The 15,782-nt window shown below is 41.7% G+C and overlaps 3 protein-coding genes across 3 annotated transcripts; 2 read left to right on the forward strand and 1 right to left on the reverse strand.

The window, feature by feature from the left end:
* Positions 1 to 480: 480 nt before the first annotated feature.
* Positions 481 to 4,302, reverse strand: Bfra_001275 (putative elongation factor 3 protein; the record flags this gene model as incomplete). Its single annotated transcript, XM_037331709.1, has 2 exons — positions 481 to 934; positions 995 to 4,302. 2 exons carry the CDS (start codon positions 4,300 to 4,302, stop codon positions 880 to 882), a joined length of 3,363 nt encoding a protein of 1,120 aa, XP_037195863.1. The 3' UTR covers positions 481 to 879.
* A 1,158-nt stretch (positions 4,303 to 5,460) lies between these two features.
* Bfra_001276 (putative duf1275 domain protein) lies at positions 5,461 to 6,404 on the forward strand (the record flags this gene model as incomplete). The annotated part of the gene is made up of 2 exons (XM_037331710.1): positions 5,461 to 5,725; positions 5,800 to 6,404. 2 exons carry the CDS (start codon positions 5,461 to 5,463, stop codon positions 6,402 to 6,404), a joined length of 870 nt encoding a protein of 289 aa, XP_037195864.1.
* A 4,558-nt stretch (positions 6,405 to 10,962) lies between these two features.
* Bfra_001277 (uncharacterized protein) lies at positions 10,963 to 11,839 on the forward strand (the record flags this gene model as incomplete). The annotated part of the gene is made up of 3 exons (XM_037331711.1): positions 10,963 to 11,485; positions 11,539 to 11,644; positions 11,707 to 11,839. 3 exons carry the CDS (start codon positions 10,963 to 10,965, stop codon positions 11,837 to 11,839), a joined length of 762 nt encoding a protein of 253 aa, XP_037195865.1.
* Between the last annotated feature and the right edge of the window lie 3,943 nt (positions 11,840 to 15,782).

Consider the following 15,782-nt stretch of genomic DNA (forward strand, 5'->3'; position numbering starts at 1 on the left):
GCGTACATTCATTCATACATACCTCGCAACCCTAAATCCCACCACAATCTCACCACAATCTCACTACACACACACACACAGACATACAAAATCATCGGCATCCCATCACACACACCCAGAATCCCAGACCAAACCATACAATACACAATGACCCGTGAGCACCAGTGCGAAGACCAAGAGAATTTCCGGGTGCAGATGATCTCAGTGCATACATTCATACCTCCTAACCTATAAACATCACCACAGTGACACACACACATGCGGAGGAAACCATACAAGATGCGGGGAGGCATTAGCACCAATCCGAATACTCAGAGAACCATCATAGATCCTACTTCATTTAAGTGTATGTTTCTTAAAGTGCATATTCTTGTGGAATTCTATCCCCCCCAGTGGAGTGTAAGTAACCATTGGTGGTACAAGAATCAAGATTTCATCACTTTGACGACCAGCGCATTCTTTACCAATACATGCACTATCATGGAAACAAACATGTTGTAAATTGACTATTCAATTTCAAGCCTCCGCACATCGGCATTGGCGTCCACCCATCCTTTTATCTATCTACCTATCTATTGATCTATCCTCCTAGTTACTGGACAAACCCGTCCTATCATAACTCAAACATTCATTTCAAAAAGACATTTATCAGGAAAGATTAGATCCCATCCACCCCGTCTATAAAGTACGCATAACGCCATTCTTTTCACACGACCCTATTGATCATGAAATCATAAAATGAAATTGCGAAGAACATCGCTTTTATATCATACGTGTCGTTCCATCCAGAAATAAAGAACCCTCTAATGGCGACCGCGTTCTAATGAATGAACATATATGCAAGAAGCAAATTTTGGTATCTGACTTGTTCCAAATCCATTATGATTCATCATCAGTGTCAGCTGGATGAGGAGTACCCTTTGGAGAGTTGAGCCTAAGATATTATTAGTATGATGTACAAGTATAAAGTTTAGCAAACAGGAGATCAACTAACCATTCAATGTGTCTAAGTCTCTTTCTAACTTCAGACTCCTTAAGTTCCTTCTTGGTCTTCTTCTTCTTCTTCTTGGCCTTGAAGCCAAGATCTCCATTATCCTCTGCACCACTGTTAACAGCACTGGCACTAGCACTTGTTGCAGCACTTGCAACACTGCTGTTGAAACCGCTTGATGGTCTGCTATCTTCAAAACGATCAGCTGAGATAGCCATGGTACCCTTGTGAGTAACACGACCAGCAACAACATGCCATTGTTCAGGGCAAAGAGCACCAACGAATTCTTCGTTGTGAGAAATCATGACAACACCACCCTTGTAGTCACGAATAGCAACAGCGAGACCTCCCAAAGAATCACGATCCAAGAAATTGGTAGGTTCGTCAAGAACCAAAAGATGGGGATTGTTCCACATAGCTCCTGCGATGACAACCTTGACCTTTTGTCCTCCGGAAAGACCAGAGATCTCGTTGTGATTGGCGATTTCAGGGTCAAGTCCAAGATCCTCGAAATGTTGAGAGATAGCAGTTGGAGTAAGCTCACGGAAACCAAGACCTTCACGAGATGCCTCGTGATCGTCGAATTCTTGAATCAACTTATTGAATCCGAGAGAAATTAAAGTCTCCCTGGAGATTTGAGAGTTGTACTTTGGTAACATTCCAACCCACTTAATCTCATATTGGAAAGTCTTCTTGTACTTTTGACGACCCATGATAGCTTCAATACGCTTTGCGCCTGTTCCATCACCAAGATCAATCATCTTTTCCATTTGAGCTTTATCCTCATCAGACAAGATACGTGTTTGCTTCATGTGTACCTCACGATCATCTCCGTTAGCATAACGCCATTGGAGATATTGGTTGGGGGTCTTTTCCAAATGCATCTCAACGTGCTCCAAAGCGTGTTGCTTGATGTATCCAATACGCAAGTTAGGATGTTTGTAAACATTACCAGAAGTTGGGATAGTTTCACCAGTAAGAAGCTTAATCAAAGTAGACTTTCCGGCACCATTACCACCGATAATGGCGGTTCTGGAAGACAAAGTCAATTGACAAGAAACCTCGTGAAGAGATGGCTTGGTAGCTCCCGGGTAGGTGTATGAGCAGTTGGACATTCTGAGAATGGCTTTGGTTTGAGATTTGACACCAGTAAGTATACCTGGAGGAGGGAACTTGAATTTGACGAGAGAGTCGGAGAGAGTGTAGTAACTCTTGGCTTCTGGCTTTTGCTTGACGAAAGCAGCAAGGTTACCCTTGTAAACGGCAAGCTTCTTTCCTGGTTCGTAATGATAGATATCGGTACAGACTTCATCCAAGAATCCGGAGTCGTGAGAAACAATCAAACTTGTGATTTCGGTGTGGGCCTTCAAGTATTCTTGTAACCATTTCACGTTGGCAACATCCAAGTGATTAGTAGGTTCATCAAGAAGAAGAACATCAGCCTTCATCAACATAGCTCTGGCCAAAGCAAGCTTCATCTTCCAACCTCCGGAAAGAGATCCAACCTTCTCAGATTGACGACCTTCTGGACCAGCAGTGAAGCCGACTTCGCACAAAACCTCGGAGATACGTTCACGACCTTCCTTGGCAATTTCTGGATCCTTTGCGACGAAGTCCAAAATGCTAATATCAGCGTCTTCACCTTGGTTGTGTTCAACGAAGCATGTTCGGAGTTCATCTTGACTTGGGAAACCCTCGAGTTTGCCGTTTGAGATGGCTCGCATAAGAGTTGACTTTCCGGCACCGTTACGACCACAGAGACCATATCTATGACCCTTGAGAAGTCGTAAGTTGGTGTGGTTGAGCAAAAGCATACCTCCGTAGGCCAAGGAGAAGTTTGTGTTGACGATTTCAATTTCACCATCATCCTCCTTAACAGGTTGTCCGAACTTTCGGTGGTCTTCCTCAAGATAGAATTGTTGAACAGCATCACCAACAGTAGCGGCTGATCCTTGTTGCTTCATGATGTGCTCAAGGTAAGGGGTGACGTTGGCAGCAACACGTTCAATTTGACGATGGTTGACATCCTCAACGAGCATATCAGAGATGTATGATTTTGTGAGTTTGACGATATCCGAGTTATCGGCAAGTCCTCCAGCCTTCTTGATCTCAGCTTCGAGAACCTTGGAAACATCAGCGGCAGTGATTTTAGTAACGTGTGCGACACCGTTAGCAACGTTTCCGGCATCATCACTCATGGCCTTGTCCATGACTTTCATGGCACGATCAGCCATCTCTCTGACTTCTGGCAAGGATGCACGTTCCAAAACACCCTTGATACCAGGTTGCAACTTTGGCAAGAAAGTACGAGCCTCGACAGGGTCGTGAACCAACTTTGTCAAGTTCTCAACAACGACGACGGTTTGTCTCAAAACTTCTTGTGCGGTAGAGCGGTCGTTGAGAGATCTCTCAAGAAGGGGTGTGAGGAGAGCAAGAACGGGAGATGTTACAATAGCAACGAAAGTGGTTTGAGACAAAGCGTGGATAGCCTTTTGGAGGGTCTCCTTTCCTGGCTTTTGCATGGTTTCGATCAAAAGTGGGATTCTTGGAGCAACATCGTCGTTAGAGAGAAGGGTGGTCAAAGAAGTCATAGCAGTGACAGATTGCTTCTCAACCTCGGACTTCAAGTCGTGCATTCCAGCCTCGACGAGAGGAATCAATTGTGCCAATTTTGCACCCATGATCTCTCTTAACAAGTCCTTCTCATCAGCTTCCTCCTTGCTGCCACCAATAGACATTTGTGCCTTGTCTGCCATCTTTTGTATTAATTTGAATGCAGCGACAGTTCCTTGCCACTTTCCGGTTCGTTTGGCGAGATAAGCAATGAGCATTGGGAGGAGACCATAGACGAGACCTTCAGCGTTCAAGTTGGAGAATAATGCGTCGAGAGCATACTGAGCGGCATCGCGAACGACAGCTCCCTTATCGGCGAGAGCGTCGAATGCACATGGTACCAAGGCAGTATCTTGCAAGAGGAAGACAACCTCAGAGATCTTTTGCTTAGGAGGGAAACGTTCAAAGAGGGCACCCAAAAGATTTTGAGCGCTTTCTCTCCTCAATCCACTCTTCTTATCAGCCGCAGCCTTCTTGATTTGTGCTAAGATGCCATAATCTTGAAGTCCGCGGAAACCGACAGAGTTGAGAAGAAGGTCGCAGAGAGCGTAAGATGCATCAACTGATGCGGCGGATGTCTTTGCTTCGAAAATGCTATCGAGGATACCGGCGATTTCCTCTTGTGTGGGGGCAACACCATTTGGTGCCTTCGAAATCATGGTAGGCATCTCGTGAGTGGGAGATTCCTGATGTGGCATTATAATGCCTGGAGAAACTTTGGAAAGTGTGTAATATTAATGTATCGATGGAATTCGTTTTCTAAATAAGGAAAATTTGATCCGTGAGAAGAAAATTCTTTGAAAAATCGGAAAAATGTGTTCTTTGGGTCGAAAGAAACCTAGTACTGGTCGCAATTCAAAAAGATTGTCGGGATTTTGGAGTGGAGAGTTTCTGACCGAGCAGAATGAAGTCTTTTGTAAGACTTTGAAGAAGTGAGAAGCAAGAAGACTTGAATCTCTTTTTTGAAGTTATATCTTGGCCGCGTGTGGCTAAGATAATTATCAAAAAGAAGGGTTTGGGGGAAGAGAGGAAGGATGAAGAGAAAATGTATGAGGGGTGAAGAAAAAAGATTATAGATAATGGAATTTTTTTGGCGGGTGGATCGCAATCAGCTTGTGCCACTAAGGAGTTTATAGTTAGAAATCACATGTAAGACAAGACAAGACAAGACCCTACGGGAAAATTCAGACATTTTAGAGAAGGGTGTAACTACTTTGAGCTTAGTCTGTGAGCAGGCATGGGACCTTTGCCTTGAGTCTTTATCAAGCGGATTATTAAGCTGGAGATGGAAAAGCTCTCATTGGTTGGAATGAGTAAATGCCAGATATGAAATTCCTGATTGGTTCATATGCGAAACTGAAAATTCCCATCTTTTTTTTGCTGAGGAGCTGAGGACCCACACGTGACCCATTAAGGGTTCTTTTTTTGATCAAGGATTGATAGGAGGTGGATAGCGGCGGGTGGGTATTAGATAATATTGATATTGATTGCCGATACCGACTCAATCCGAGCTTTCTCCTGAGATTTTCTTTTGTTTTTGTCTTGTCGATGAGATTTCCTAGTCATGATAAGAATCAGATAATTCGAATGGCCGGCATGATCCAATATAAGTCGTTCATTCCGTCATAGAATTCCCCGTATTCAATATATATTTACATGTGTGTACATATGACTCGACGGTGTCTCCCAAGTATATCTTCATATTTTTGGTTGTAATCGCGTTTGTACTCACACCCAGGTGCATTACTTTGCCTTATCTTTCGTTTGTTCGAGTACCGGAACTCAATCATTGATTCGTCTATTCATCCATCCATCAATCCATCATACCAAGTACTCGGTGACTAATTCGACCAATCATGGTGAAAGCCCCCCCAATCGAAGAATCGGGTCCTGCAGCTCAAAGTTCCCTTCCAACAACAGAAGTTCCTTCTCCCGGCCGATCTCATAATGCTTCTATTAAAGAATCCCATGATTCTCTATGGGCTAGAACAAAATCCCATTTCAGTGAAGAGATAACTCTCGTTCATGCTGATTTGCCAATGATAGCATGTGCTCTTGTATCCGGTATCTGCGACAGTAGTGCCTACAATGCTTGGACATGTTTTGTTTCTATGCAAACCGGTATGCGTTTCTGCAATACTTCTGTCTGTTCACAATACTTATGCCATATTCATTACTAACATCTTTCTCTACAGGTAATACCATCTTTCTAGCTCTCGGCGCATCAGGTCAACCGATCAGTCATCCATACGGTTGGGTGAAATCCCTAATTTCCATATTCTTCTTCCTCTGCGGTTGTCTCTTTTTCGCACAAACACGACGATTCGGCGCTGGAAAGATTCGTGGGATCCTATCCATATCTTTTTTGTTACAAGGAATCTGTATCATAATAGCTGCAGCACTGGTACAAAGAAGTGTGGTACCAGAACCACTCGGTGTTAAGTCAATCGAGGATGAAATCAATTTTATCGAGTTGATCCCCTTGGCATTCCTGGCATTCCAATCTGGTGGTCAAATTGTTACGTCGAGAATTTTGGGCTTCAATGAAATTCCTACTACGGTTTTGACCAGTGTCTACTGTGACATTGCTTCGGATCCAAAGGTACTTGCACGAAATAATGTTAAGAGGAACAGAAGAGTAGGAGCTGTTCTGGCTATTCTTTCTGGTGGAATTGCTGGGGGTTGGATCAGTCGAAGTTCGGCTGGTTTATCTGCTGCTCTCTGGCTTGCTGCTGCTATAAAAGTTGTGATCTCTTTTAGTTGGGCGATATGGAAGCCAAAGCCAGTCACTTTGGCATGAATGGTTGTTATGAGGGGAGATAATACGGAATGCCGGCTTTGAGTCTCACTGCCCATGGGTACAAGGTACTGGATCACGAAGTATGATCTACTTCAACCCTCTGGCAGAAGCATAGATACCGTGCTAAGTCATTCATTTCGTGGAAAAGGGAAATACTTGTGAGTCTGTACATTTCTGCGATAATAGCAGCTCTTACATATATAGGACAAAACCTTAAATGTAGATGAGGAAAGGACTAGTATTGCACAATTTAATAAGATGTATTCAATGGTACAAGAGATGTATTTAATAACAGCATCTGTTTATAGAATTAATATCATACATAGATTCAACAACTAGACTTATAATTATGTCATAAATATACTTATTACCAATAAAAACCCCGGCAGTAAAAGATGAAAAAAGATGACAACCTCGAAGTGCAAGAAAAAGAAGGAGAAAAAGAAAAGATATCACTTGTGATTGCTCAAGAGCAAGCCAGCAATTGTGTTTTGGCTAGATAGTGCGGTTTTGGAGGAGGTCGGAGTTTAGACGGGAGAATGACAATGTGTAGGAGGGGATTTAGGTGGGTGGTTTTCAGGGTGGTATAGTGGGATGCATGGAGTTGAGTACTGGGTGTTTGAAATTGGAAATTTGGGGATCGGGTGAGGATTGGGATTGGGGGAGAGGAGGAGGGGAGACAATGGGTGAAGGAGAGGAGTGAATGGGATTGGGATTGGGTGATTTATGGTGTATGATGTGTGGTGTGCGGTGCAAGATTTATGATATCTCATGATTACGGGAGCAAGTTGAAGATACAAATTTAGTTATTACAGGGAGAAGAGGTACTCAATGAGGTTTCGGGAATACTTATCACAGTACAAAGAGCGGGTTCAGAGATGGAAAGATTATGGTGATGATGGTGATGATGAATGTACACAGAAGTGTAAAAGTAAAAACGCTCCTACTTCTAACTTACACGGAATGTTATTTTTTATTTTTTATTTTGGAAGTATTAGAAGTATGATGGAGTTTGATGCAATGGAATGGAGTCGTGATTTTTTTGTTTTCATCTTTTCGTTATTTTCTTTCTTCTTTCCTTTCCTTGAGTTTCTCCTTCCTGGTTTCTTTGAGAAGGGGATGGGATGGGGAAATGGGACGAGGAGACGAGGGGAAGACGGTGGGTTAAATCGGGATTGTAAGTGGATCGAATCTAGGCTGCTGAGATAGTGGTTTCGGAGAGTGATTTGGTATATCCGGCGTATTAGATATATAGTTTAAATTTACCAATTTGCGATTTTCTGCGTAGGTCTTTTCCCTACAATTCTCGGGAGATCAATCATAGGAAAATAGATGATTTATTTTGGAAAAAAATGGAAATTTGGATTGTGGGAAGGGTGTAGAGGGATGGATAATGGTATGATGATATAATAATATATGTATAATTTTTAACACTTGATAAATGGAAAAATAGAAAGACAGATGGATGATAAGCGGATTTTTTTTTTCCTTATTCCTTATTCATCATTTAATGAATTTAATCGAAAACCTCCAGATTGATCTCGTCAGAGGCTTATTAATTTGGATTGGGTTGGTATGTATGTTGTTTTTGTGTGTGGGTTAGTTGAGTAAAGTTGATATAAGTCGAGGTCGTTTCAATTGAGTCGAATTACATCGGATGAAATGATATCAAATTCTCGCTTCGGAGCTCGCTTCGGTTCTTGGCTTCGAATACTTGGTGGGTGTGAATGCGGGGCTTGATTGATTGGTGGGTGGGTGGGTAGGTGTGTATTGGATGTATGCGTGTGTGTGTGGGTGTGTAAAGATTAAAAACTGATGGGAGATTCCCAAGGTTATTAGGGTGCATTAGACAGGAAAGAATTTTTGGGATTGTGGGGTTTTGGATCCTGGATTTTGAGGTGTGAGAGTAAATTTGAGATTGGGATTGGGATTGGGATTTGAATTGTAGTATGTGAGTGGGAAGGAGGGGGAGGGGTGGGGAAACGGTGGGAGTGGGAGTTTGCGATTGTGTTTTAATTGGTGGAGATAATGAGGTTATAGTTGAAACTTGATCGACGAAATGGGATTGTTAATAGTGGGGATGTATGAGTGGAGTGATTTTAAATGACAGTATTGCATTACTACAGACAACGATAACTATATATACTATTTCCCTTTCTGGATTCTTAGAGCCAGCGTAATTGATACGGAACATGCGAAAATCCTAGGCATATGCGAAAGCGTAAAGGTAAGGGCGGACGCGAAGCTTTGCTTGTCCTTGATCGTCTTCCTCATTGTTTGCTTTGAAAATACTAGACTTTAGTAGGCGGGAAAAGGCTCAAATAAGATAGAAGTAGAAAGGAGAGCACCTTGCGGGGTAGTGGAGCGGGGTTTGTGTGAGGGGAGAGGGGTAGAAGTGTATATGGTGAATACATTTTTGGTCATTCCTTTGGCGTCGATAAATTTGTGAGCACTGAGAACGTCTATTGCTCTGTATATCAGAATATTCGCCTCAAATTGACACCATTACCTCATCTCCACCAAAATATATGAGGGCGGCCTACTACAAATCGGTATCTATGTGAATCGTTGAACCCGGAATAATGCTTCCAAATGTTAGCCAGGTGAATGTTATGACAGATTAGGCATTTATGCTATTAGACTGGACCTGCGACCCAAGGGCGGGTGGAATCTTGCATTCCAAAGGGGTTGAAAGTTTCGTTCTGATCCCATTAAAGAGAACCAAAATCTCAGTATCTAATTCGATGGTGAGACTCTTGGGAAGTCAGATCGTGCTTGCCTCATCTGTTTATTTGGTTGCAGGTTCTGAAGTTCCGAGAGAAAGAAAGGTCTCTCGCAGTGGAAGGAGGGCCGCAGATGCGAGAGTGTTGAGGTAAGATCTTACAAGATTTAATGATAACGAGAGGAACCTGAGATGGTGGTTAGGGAAACTTGGAAGTGACAGTGATTGAGATTTTTAGATTGTGAGAATAGAATCATGTATCTGAGTGAAGAGATATTGGAGTTAAATCTCGTCTGGTTGTGATTTTCGTCAATTCCAAGATTATTAGCGTAGTGATTTTAATTGGCCGTTACCCCTAGATCACATAAAATGGAAGGAGGAAAAAAAGGGAAGAGATTGTGAAGTATAAGATCATGTTTGTTAATATTTTTTCTCTTCCTTTTCTCTTTCCGTCCCCAAGAGAAATTTTCAATATCCGATCATTTAATAAACCTTATCTTGCTTGCTTACTTTGAACTACGATATTCCTTTGAATTGACCAGTTGAAATCAAAAATTCAAATCGACGAGCAGGTTGAAAAGACGGTCAATTAGCGACCCTATTGTGTTGGTATGGAAGTGAAACCTCAAAGGAAGGGAGGTGAAACGATAGAGAGGAGATAGAGAGACAGAAAGAAGATAATCGAGAGATGTTCCGTGAATGTAACCAGAGTTGTCAGTAGACTAGTAAGCTAGTAAGCAGTGAGGTTTGGATAAGAGGTGGAAGGAAGGTTGTAAGGACAGACTGGGAAAGGAACTTCGGAACAAAAGATCTTCCTCGATCTTTGAATCATCATACATATGGATCAAACATGCAGCTTCGAATAATTTGATATGTTGTAGCGAAGATGAGGGGGAAACTGAAGGTATTAATTAGATTCGGAAGAATCAAATGTAACAAATCTTGCTTATATTATTGGTTATATATACTTTTTCTCATTATCTCTATTATTTGTAAGAAATTTTGAGGCCGGCTTATGCTATTTTATCTAATAAATTTAGTATTAATCAAAACTTTCGAAAGTAGGATATTATTCTATTTCCAAGGGTAATACACAGGGCATCGCTATTGAAAGCATGTGAGTCAGTTCAGTCTATTCGCGATCGTAGGATATTCAATGACATTACTTAAACCCACCGTAATTCATCAGACAATGAGGAAAAATCAAGTAATCGAAGTCATTGCAAATATGAGTAACAGCTGAAACATTTGTAATCAGTTGAACAATGAACAAGAATCTGAATACTTACAAAAAATGGAATATCAATAAACACTTGAATATTGATAAATGCTTAGACATTTACAAACATTCATAAGGGCTTAAATGTTTATCAGCACTTGAAAATTAACAAGTACTTGTATATTTACAAATTCTCGAACAATGATACACTTTTAAACATTGTCACACTCTTGAACATTGAAAAGCACTTGAACATTTGAGATATATATACTACGAAGTAGATCCGGAAAATCAGATAATCTAAATGCGCAGGTGTATTTAACCACTCAATCAATGGCTCTTGACAACTTGGGAAATTTGAGAGAAGGAAAGAACTAATCTAGGTGTCGTTCGGGTCTTTTTGTCTGACAAAAGCCAGGAAGACCCTCAACCTTTAAGATTGGGAAAGAACGATGATCAATGTTTACAGGTATGTAATGAACTTTTCGAGTGCTTTTCAGTCTTTTTCTCTCTTTGTCGTACACGAGGTACCAAAAAAGTGATTTAAAATTCCAATTTTCCAATTTCCTGTTCCCAATTCAATCAATAAGCTCCCAGTCCCTCCGCCTACTCCCACCATGACTCCCTGGGCCGTTCGTCGGGCCGAGAAATTCCTCTCCGCTGTGTTGGAGTGCCGCTGTTCCCGGGATGCCAGGGACTATCTAAAGACTTGGTATTCTAAAACCAATGTCTTTTTTCTTGTTGTCCAGCTATTGGTTTTTTCGGTCTCTTGGTGGGCCACCAGTAAGTGGAGCCTTGGAACAGACCTACAGCCAGCTTCGCTGTGCTGTCAGTGTTTTTCCTCGGCTCTTGTCGTTCTGGACCTCGTTTCCCTGTTCTCCTACCGTCTTCGCGCCGCGGAATTTGGCTTTGCCATATTCAATTCTGTCGTCGCTGGCTTCTCTTTGATAACGATGTTGTATATCGATCACGAGAAGAAGAAGGAGGATCGTAAGTGGAAAGAAGGTCCTGGCGAACTTGCTTCCTTGATCCTGGCACTTTTCGATATTTGTCTCCTCGCGCTTGTTATAATTCGATTGCGAGCCATCGAAGCGCAAGCGAAGCGAGAGATGATGAAACGAGAAAGATCTGCGAGAGATCGTAGGTCGACAACCCTCAGAGCGGGTTAACCCGGGGGTCGCACCCTGGGGCAGCCGCATGGTGCTGTTCTGGGCTCGACCATGCTTGCACCGAGTCCAGCGGCCAAGGGACCGCATCCCGAGCCCCTACAGAGTTCGACGTTCACGGTCGTTGTCGGGCGTTAGTATTCGAGGGGACCGTCAATCATCATCAGACACCCCAGGATTGTCGATCGTCACTAGACTTTCCATAAGTTCGAGCTGGGAATCTCCTTGCGAACGCGAAGAACAAATGAACTCAGATCTGATCGACCCATTAGCTGCATGGGAACTCAAAGACGGTCAGATTACCTCCTACCAATTACTTCAGCATTGATCTATGCTATTTGAATACCCTTGCAATAAATTATCCAAGAATTCCGCTGGTAGGAGACTTTACCCTGGATATCATCATCACTCAGATGTCCTTCCTTCGGATGTTATCATCATCCAGACATATTCACTTTCGAAAACTCTATTTATTCGAAACCCGCTCTATCAAAGGTTCTCCTCAATATTTATCTCAACCAGATGCTATCAGCAGAAGCTTCGCATTGATTTCCAGAAACGCAAGATACAACATCAATCATATCTCAGCGTTCGAATTCAAAGCTTTGCTATGAATAGCTTGCTTGGATTGCTCTTTCAGCATTCCATCAGTCTCTGGGTCAATTTTTCAACATTCTGAATTGTTGATTCCGTGAGAAGCTCCATCTTGATGTCAAGATTCAAAACCAAAAGCTCAAAATTAATATAAAGCTACTTCCGAGACTACTTAGTCATCATCAGGATATTATCAGAGCCGGTAATCAAGCCTGAGACGACTGGTCTATTTGAGTTGTCATCTCAATGACCGAACTAAGACTGAAATACCCAACACTCTTGTTGACGATCTTGCGCAATTATAACATATCACTCCCTCACTCTGAAGCCATTAAATCAGAGTTTTACAGTCATGACTATTCCTGTCAGCTGAGAGTTCAAACTTAGAGTTTCACAGTCTATACCTAGTCTTTGTTTGATAGACTTTGGAGAATCGTCATCCACAGAAATCGATTTGATACCAAACTATTTCGGCTGCCGTGCTGGTTGTCTCGCATCTGCTTTTGTTGCATACGCAGTCTTTTGTATTTGACACCTCATCTTCATGGCACATTTTACCAATAGATTTATCATCAAACTACCCGATATGATCAAGATATCTCTCTGCAAGAACGCACTATTTCTCACAGAGTGTCTCGCACACCGAGCTCTCTTCCTGCTGAAAGATTGGGTTATCGAAGCCGGAATGCTGAATCGCATCGAAGACTGACTTCATTGCAATACTTTTTGCATCCAGATATTACGGAATTGCGCCAAATACTTCACCCTAACAATCTACACGTTGAATGCACACTTTTCGTCAGAGAATTGTGAAACTACAGTACGCTTCATTTCATCATCTCTACTTCGAGATGACATGGAATTGGAATTTGACCTTCTCTTTGTTAAAATGCTTCATGCATAGAAGGAGGATCTCCAAAAGAAAAGATGTGGGATTGGAACAATCTTTGCATTAAAATGCTATGGATTTGGAAACTCAACATTCTATTTATGAAAAGTTGTGGAATTTGGAATATTCACTTATAATAAATCTGTGATAAAATCGGAACACTCTCCCGATCGGAGTGGAAAACTTTCTTTGGAACACTCCTTTGTCTGAATGATGTGAACTTGGAACACTCACTTCATTGCTGCAGAGTACGCTAAAAAAAAACACTGAAGACATTTCTACATTGCTCACCTCATTATCGGACCGCTCGTTGGCTAATTTTGGATCACTATCGCATCGGAAATTTCATGGGAAGATTCTAATTGTTGGGAAACTTAGATATCGAAGCCTCGTTACGAGGGAGATACTTTCTTCATTACAGTACCACTTGTTATGGTAGATTTTTGAACGCGTTATTGAAACACGACTTAAAACGGCAGGCATTGAGAGGCGCTTCTCCGTCAGCATGTTCGTTGATAAACTCTATCCATTGGCAACCTTTAACACTCAACAGCAAAAAAGGCGGCACGTATGTTTTTCTCTCGAATCATCGGTGAACGTTGAGGAACGATCATTTAAAATCGTTGAACAACCTCTCAAATACTACGCCATCTTGAGATAAGCGCCAATTCAAAAATGGTAATTATTTGAGAGAGCTTCAAACTCAGAGCTGTGAGCTTATCTGTCATTCGGCAACTGGAGACTCGCAAGTCAAATTTCGATCCTCATATAGATGTCAGCTGCGACTAAAAGTTTGAGGATTTGCAAGTTTCTCCTCTTCAAGAGACTTTCTCTTTTCAGGCACTATCTATGGCTTTGATTCTATAGCACTGGAATATATCGTTCGTTCAGATGCACCCTTCTGTCTACATGGCACTAGAATTGTGTCTTTCAGACAGCCAGACCACTAGCCAGAACAGCATTATGCCATAATCGAGCTTTCGGTTTTTCAATTTGGACTGTTGGAAACCAATTCATCGATTTCCAGCTAGGCTTTCATACAAATCGAACATCCAGATGAATTATATGTTCAATGATACTGCCGAGCCCGATGTCCCTCCCATTCAAACACACGAGCAAGCAATCTGAATATTACAATATTAGGTTGTTTGAAGAATAAGCGGAAAAAGAAATGCAATTAGATTGAGGAATTTTTGTTTCAACTGTTCGAATACTGTTATTCTTTTTTTCTTCTGGCTAACACTTAGATAGTGACCTCAAATGTACCTCATGGTACGAATCCGGTTGTCTGCACTCAGTCTTAGTACTTTCAGAACACAAAATTCATCGAACTCTCAATACACCAGATGATACTTTAGATTCTCCACGTCATTCACGATGCTTCATACCTTGGCTTGCTCGATGCTGTATCCTGATACTTCCAATAAAGAAATTGTTTGAAATTTTTTGCATTTCGACTCCGTAGAAGTGGCCAGAACGTGTATATTATCAAGGTGAGCAAAAATGACAAACTTCAGGCCTAAAAAAACTTGTGTGAGAGTACCAGAGTTAAACGATCCTTTATCGTAAAGCTTACATTCGATTCAAAATTCCCTTGAAACACGACAATGTACACATGTCAATCAGTACGATCCATCTGTTCGTGCTAGAATACTAGCTTGAGTCCGTCGTAGAGTTTAGGTCCACGCTATCCACGATCCAAGGTGTCCCACAAACTTGGAAATTATTATGAATACATCAAAATTTCTCTTCATGAATTGTTTCACAGTCTCATTCATCAGCAAACAATTACTGTTTTCGAATTTGCTACAATTTTGAAGGTATTGTACTGAGTCTCATGACTCCAAGTTTGAATGAATCGAACATACTAATTGTCGAATGTAGGTTTCAAATTGATCAGAAAAGGGATTCAAAATGCGTCTCGACAAGATTATTCCAGTCTTCGAATAATTCGCCTACGTTTCGGCACTTGCGCCTGGATGGTTTTTGTGCTCACACTATGGCTGTGACGGCTATACAGGGGATGAAAGTCGAATGCGAGGAAGGCTACTGTTACAACTATTGCGGATGTTTCCAGAGAAACGATTTGAGAGAATCTTGGATCTCTTCTTCTTTGTACTTTCTGATAAGATGACCGAGGTACCTGAGGAAGTCCTTCCCGAGATTCTCAAACATCTCGAACAACGAATTGGTGTTACAAAAACTATTCAAAGAAGCGAATAGTTCCGACATTGACCACATACGAACTTGATAGATGTTACAGGTGCAGCTTAAAGTTAATCCAAATCGTCGACGTATGATTCCACGTATGATTCCATTGGCAATTAAAGAGAGCTGGAACATACCAACAGTGGAGTGTCCAATGGGATTTGAGAAAGAGATTGTGAGGGTTCAGAAGCGTATTGAGGACTACAAGAAAGGAATTTAGTCATCGAGAGCAAAGATGGTGGGAAATGGTAATCTTGAAAAAGGGCTTTGATGGGAGAATTACGAGATGGGTATGTTTTCAAGGAATTAAGTTGATAGGGAGGAACAGTATGAATGAGTTCGATTTCTCAACTGTTAAATTGTCTAATATATCGCCTGGTTGTGTTCCGGCAGTCGCGATAAGAATGTAATGATTTCAAGTATCTAAGTTCGTTAAGTATCCGCCTACATGATGCTGTTCAGATACCTAGCACAAACTTCAACAGTAGATAGACTCCTAAATTAAAGCTCGTCTCTCTCTCTAATACCTTTTGACTTTTTCTTTCCCTCAATGAGTACCCCCCTAAAGATCCTATCTCTC

The sequence above is a fragment of the Botrytis fragariae genome (genome assembly GCF_013461495.1).
Source record: "Botrytis fragariae strain BVB16 chromosome Unknown tig00000006, whole genome shotgun sequence".
NCBI classification, from domain to species: domain Eukaryota; kingdom Fungi; phylum Ascomycota; class Leotiomycetes; order Helotiales; family Sclerotiniaceae; genus Botrytis; species Botrytis fragariae.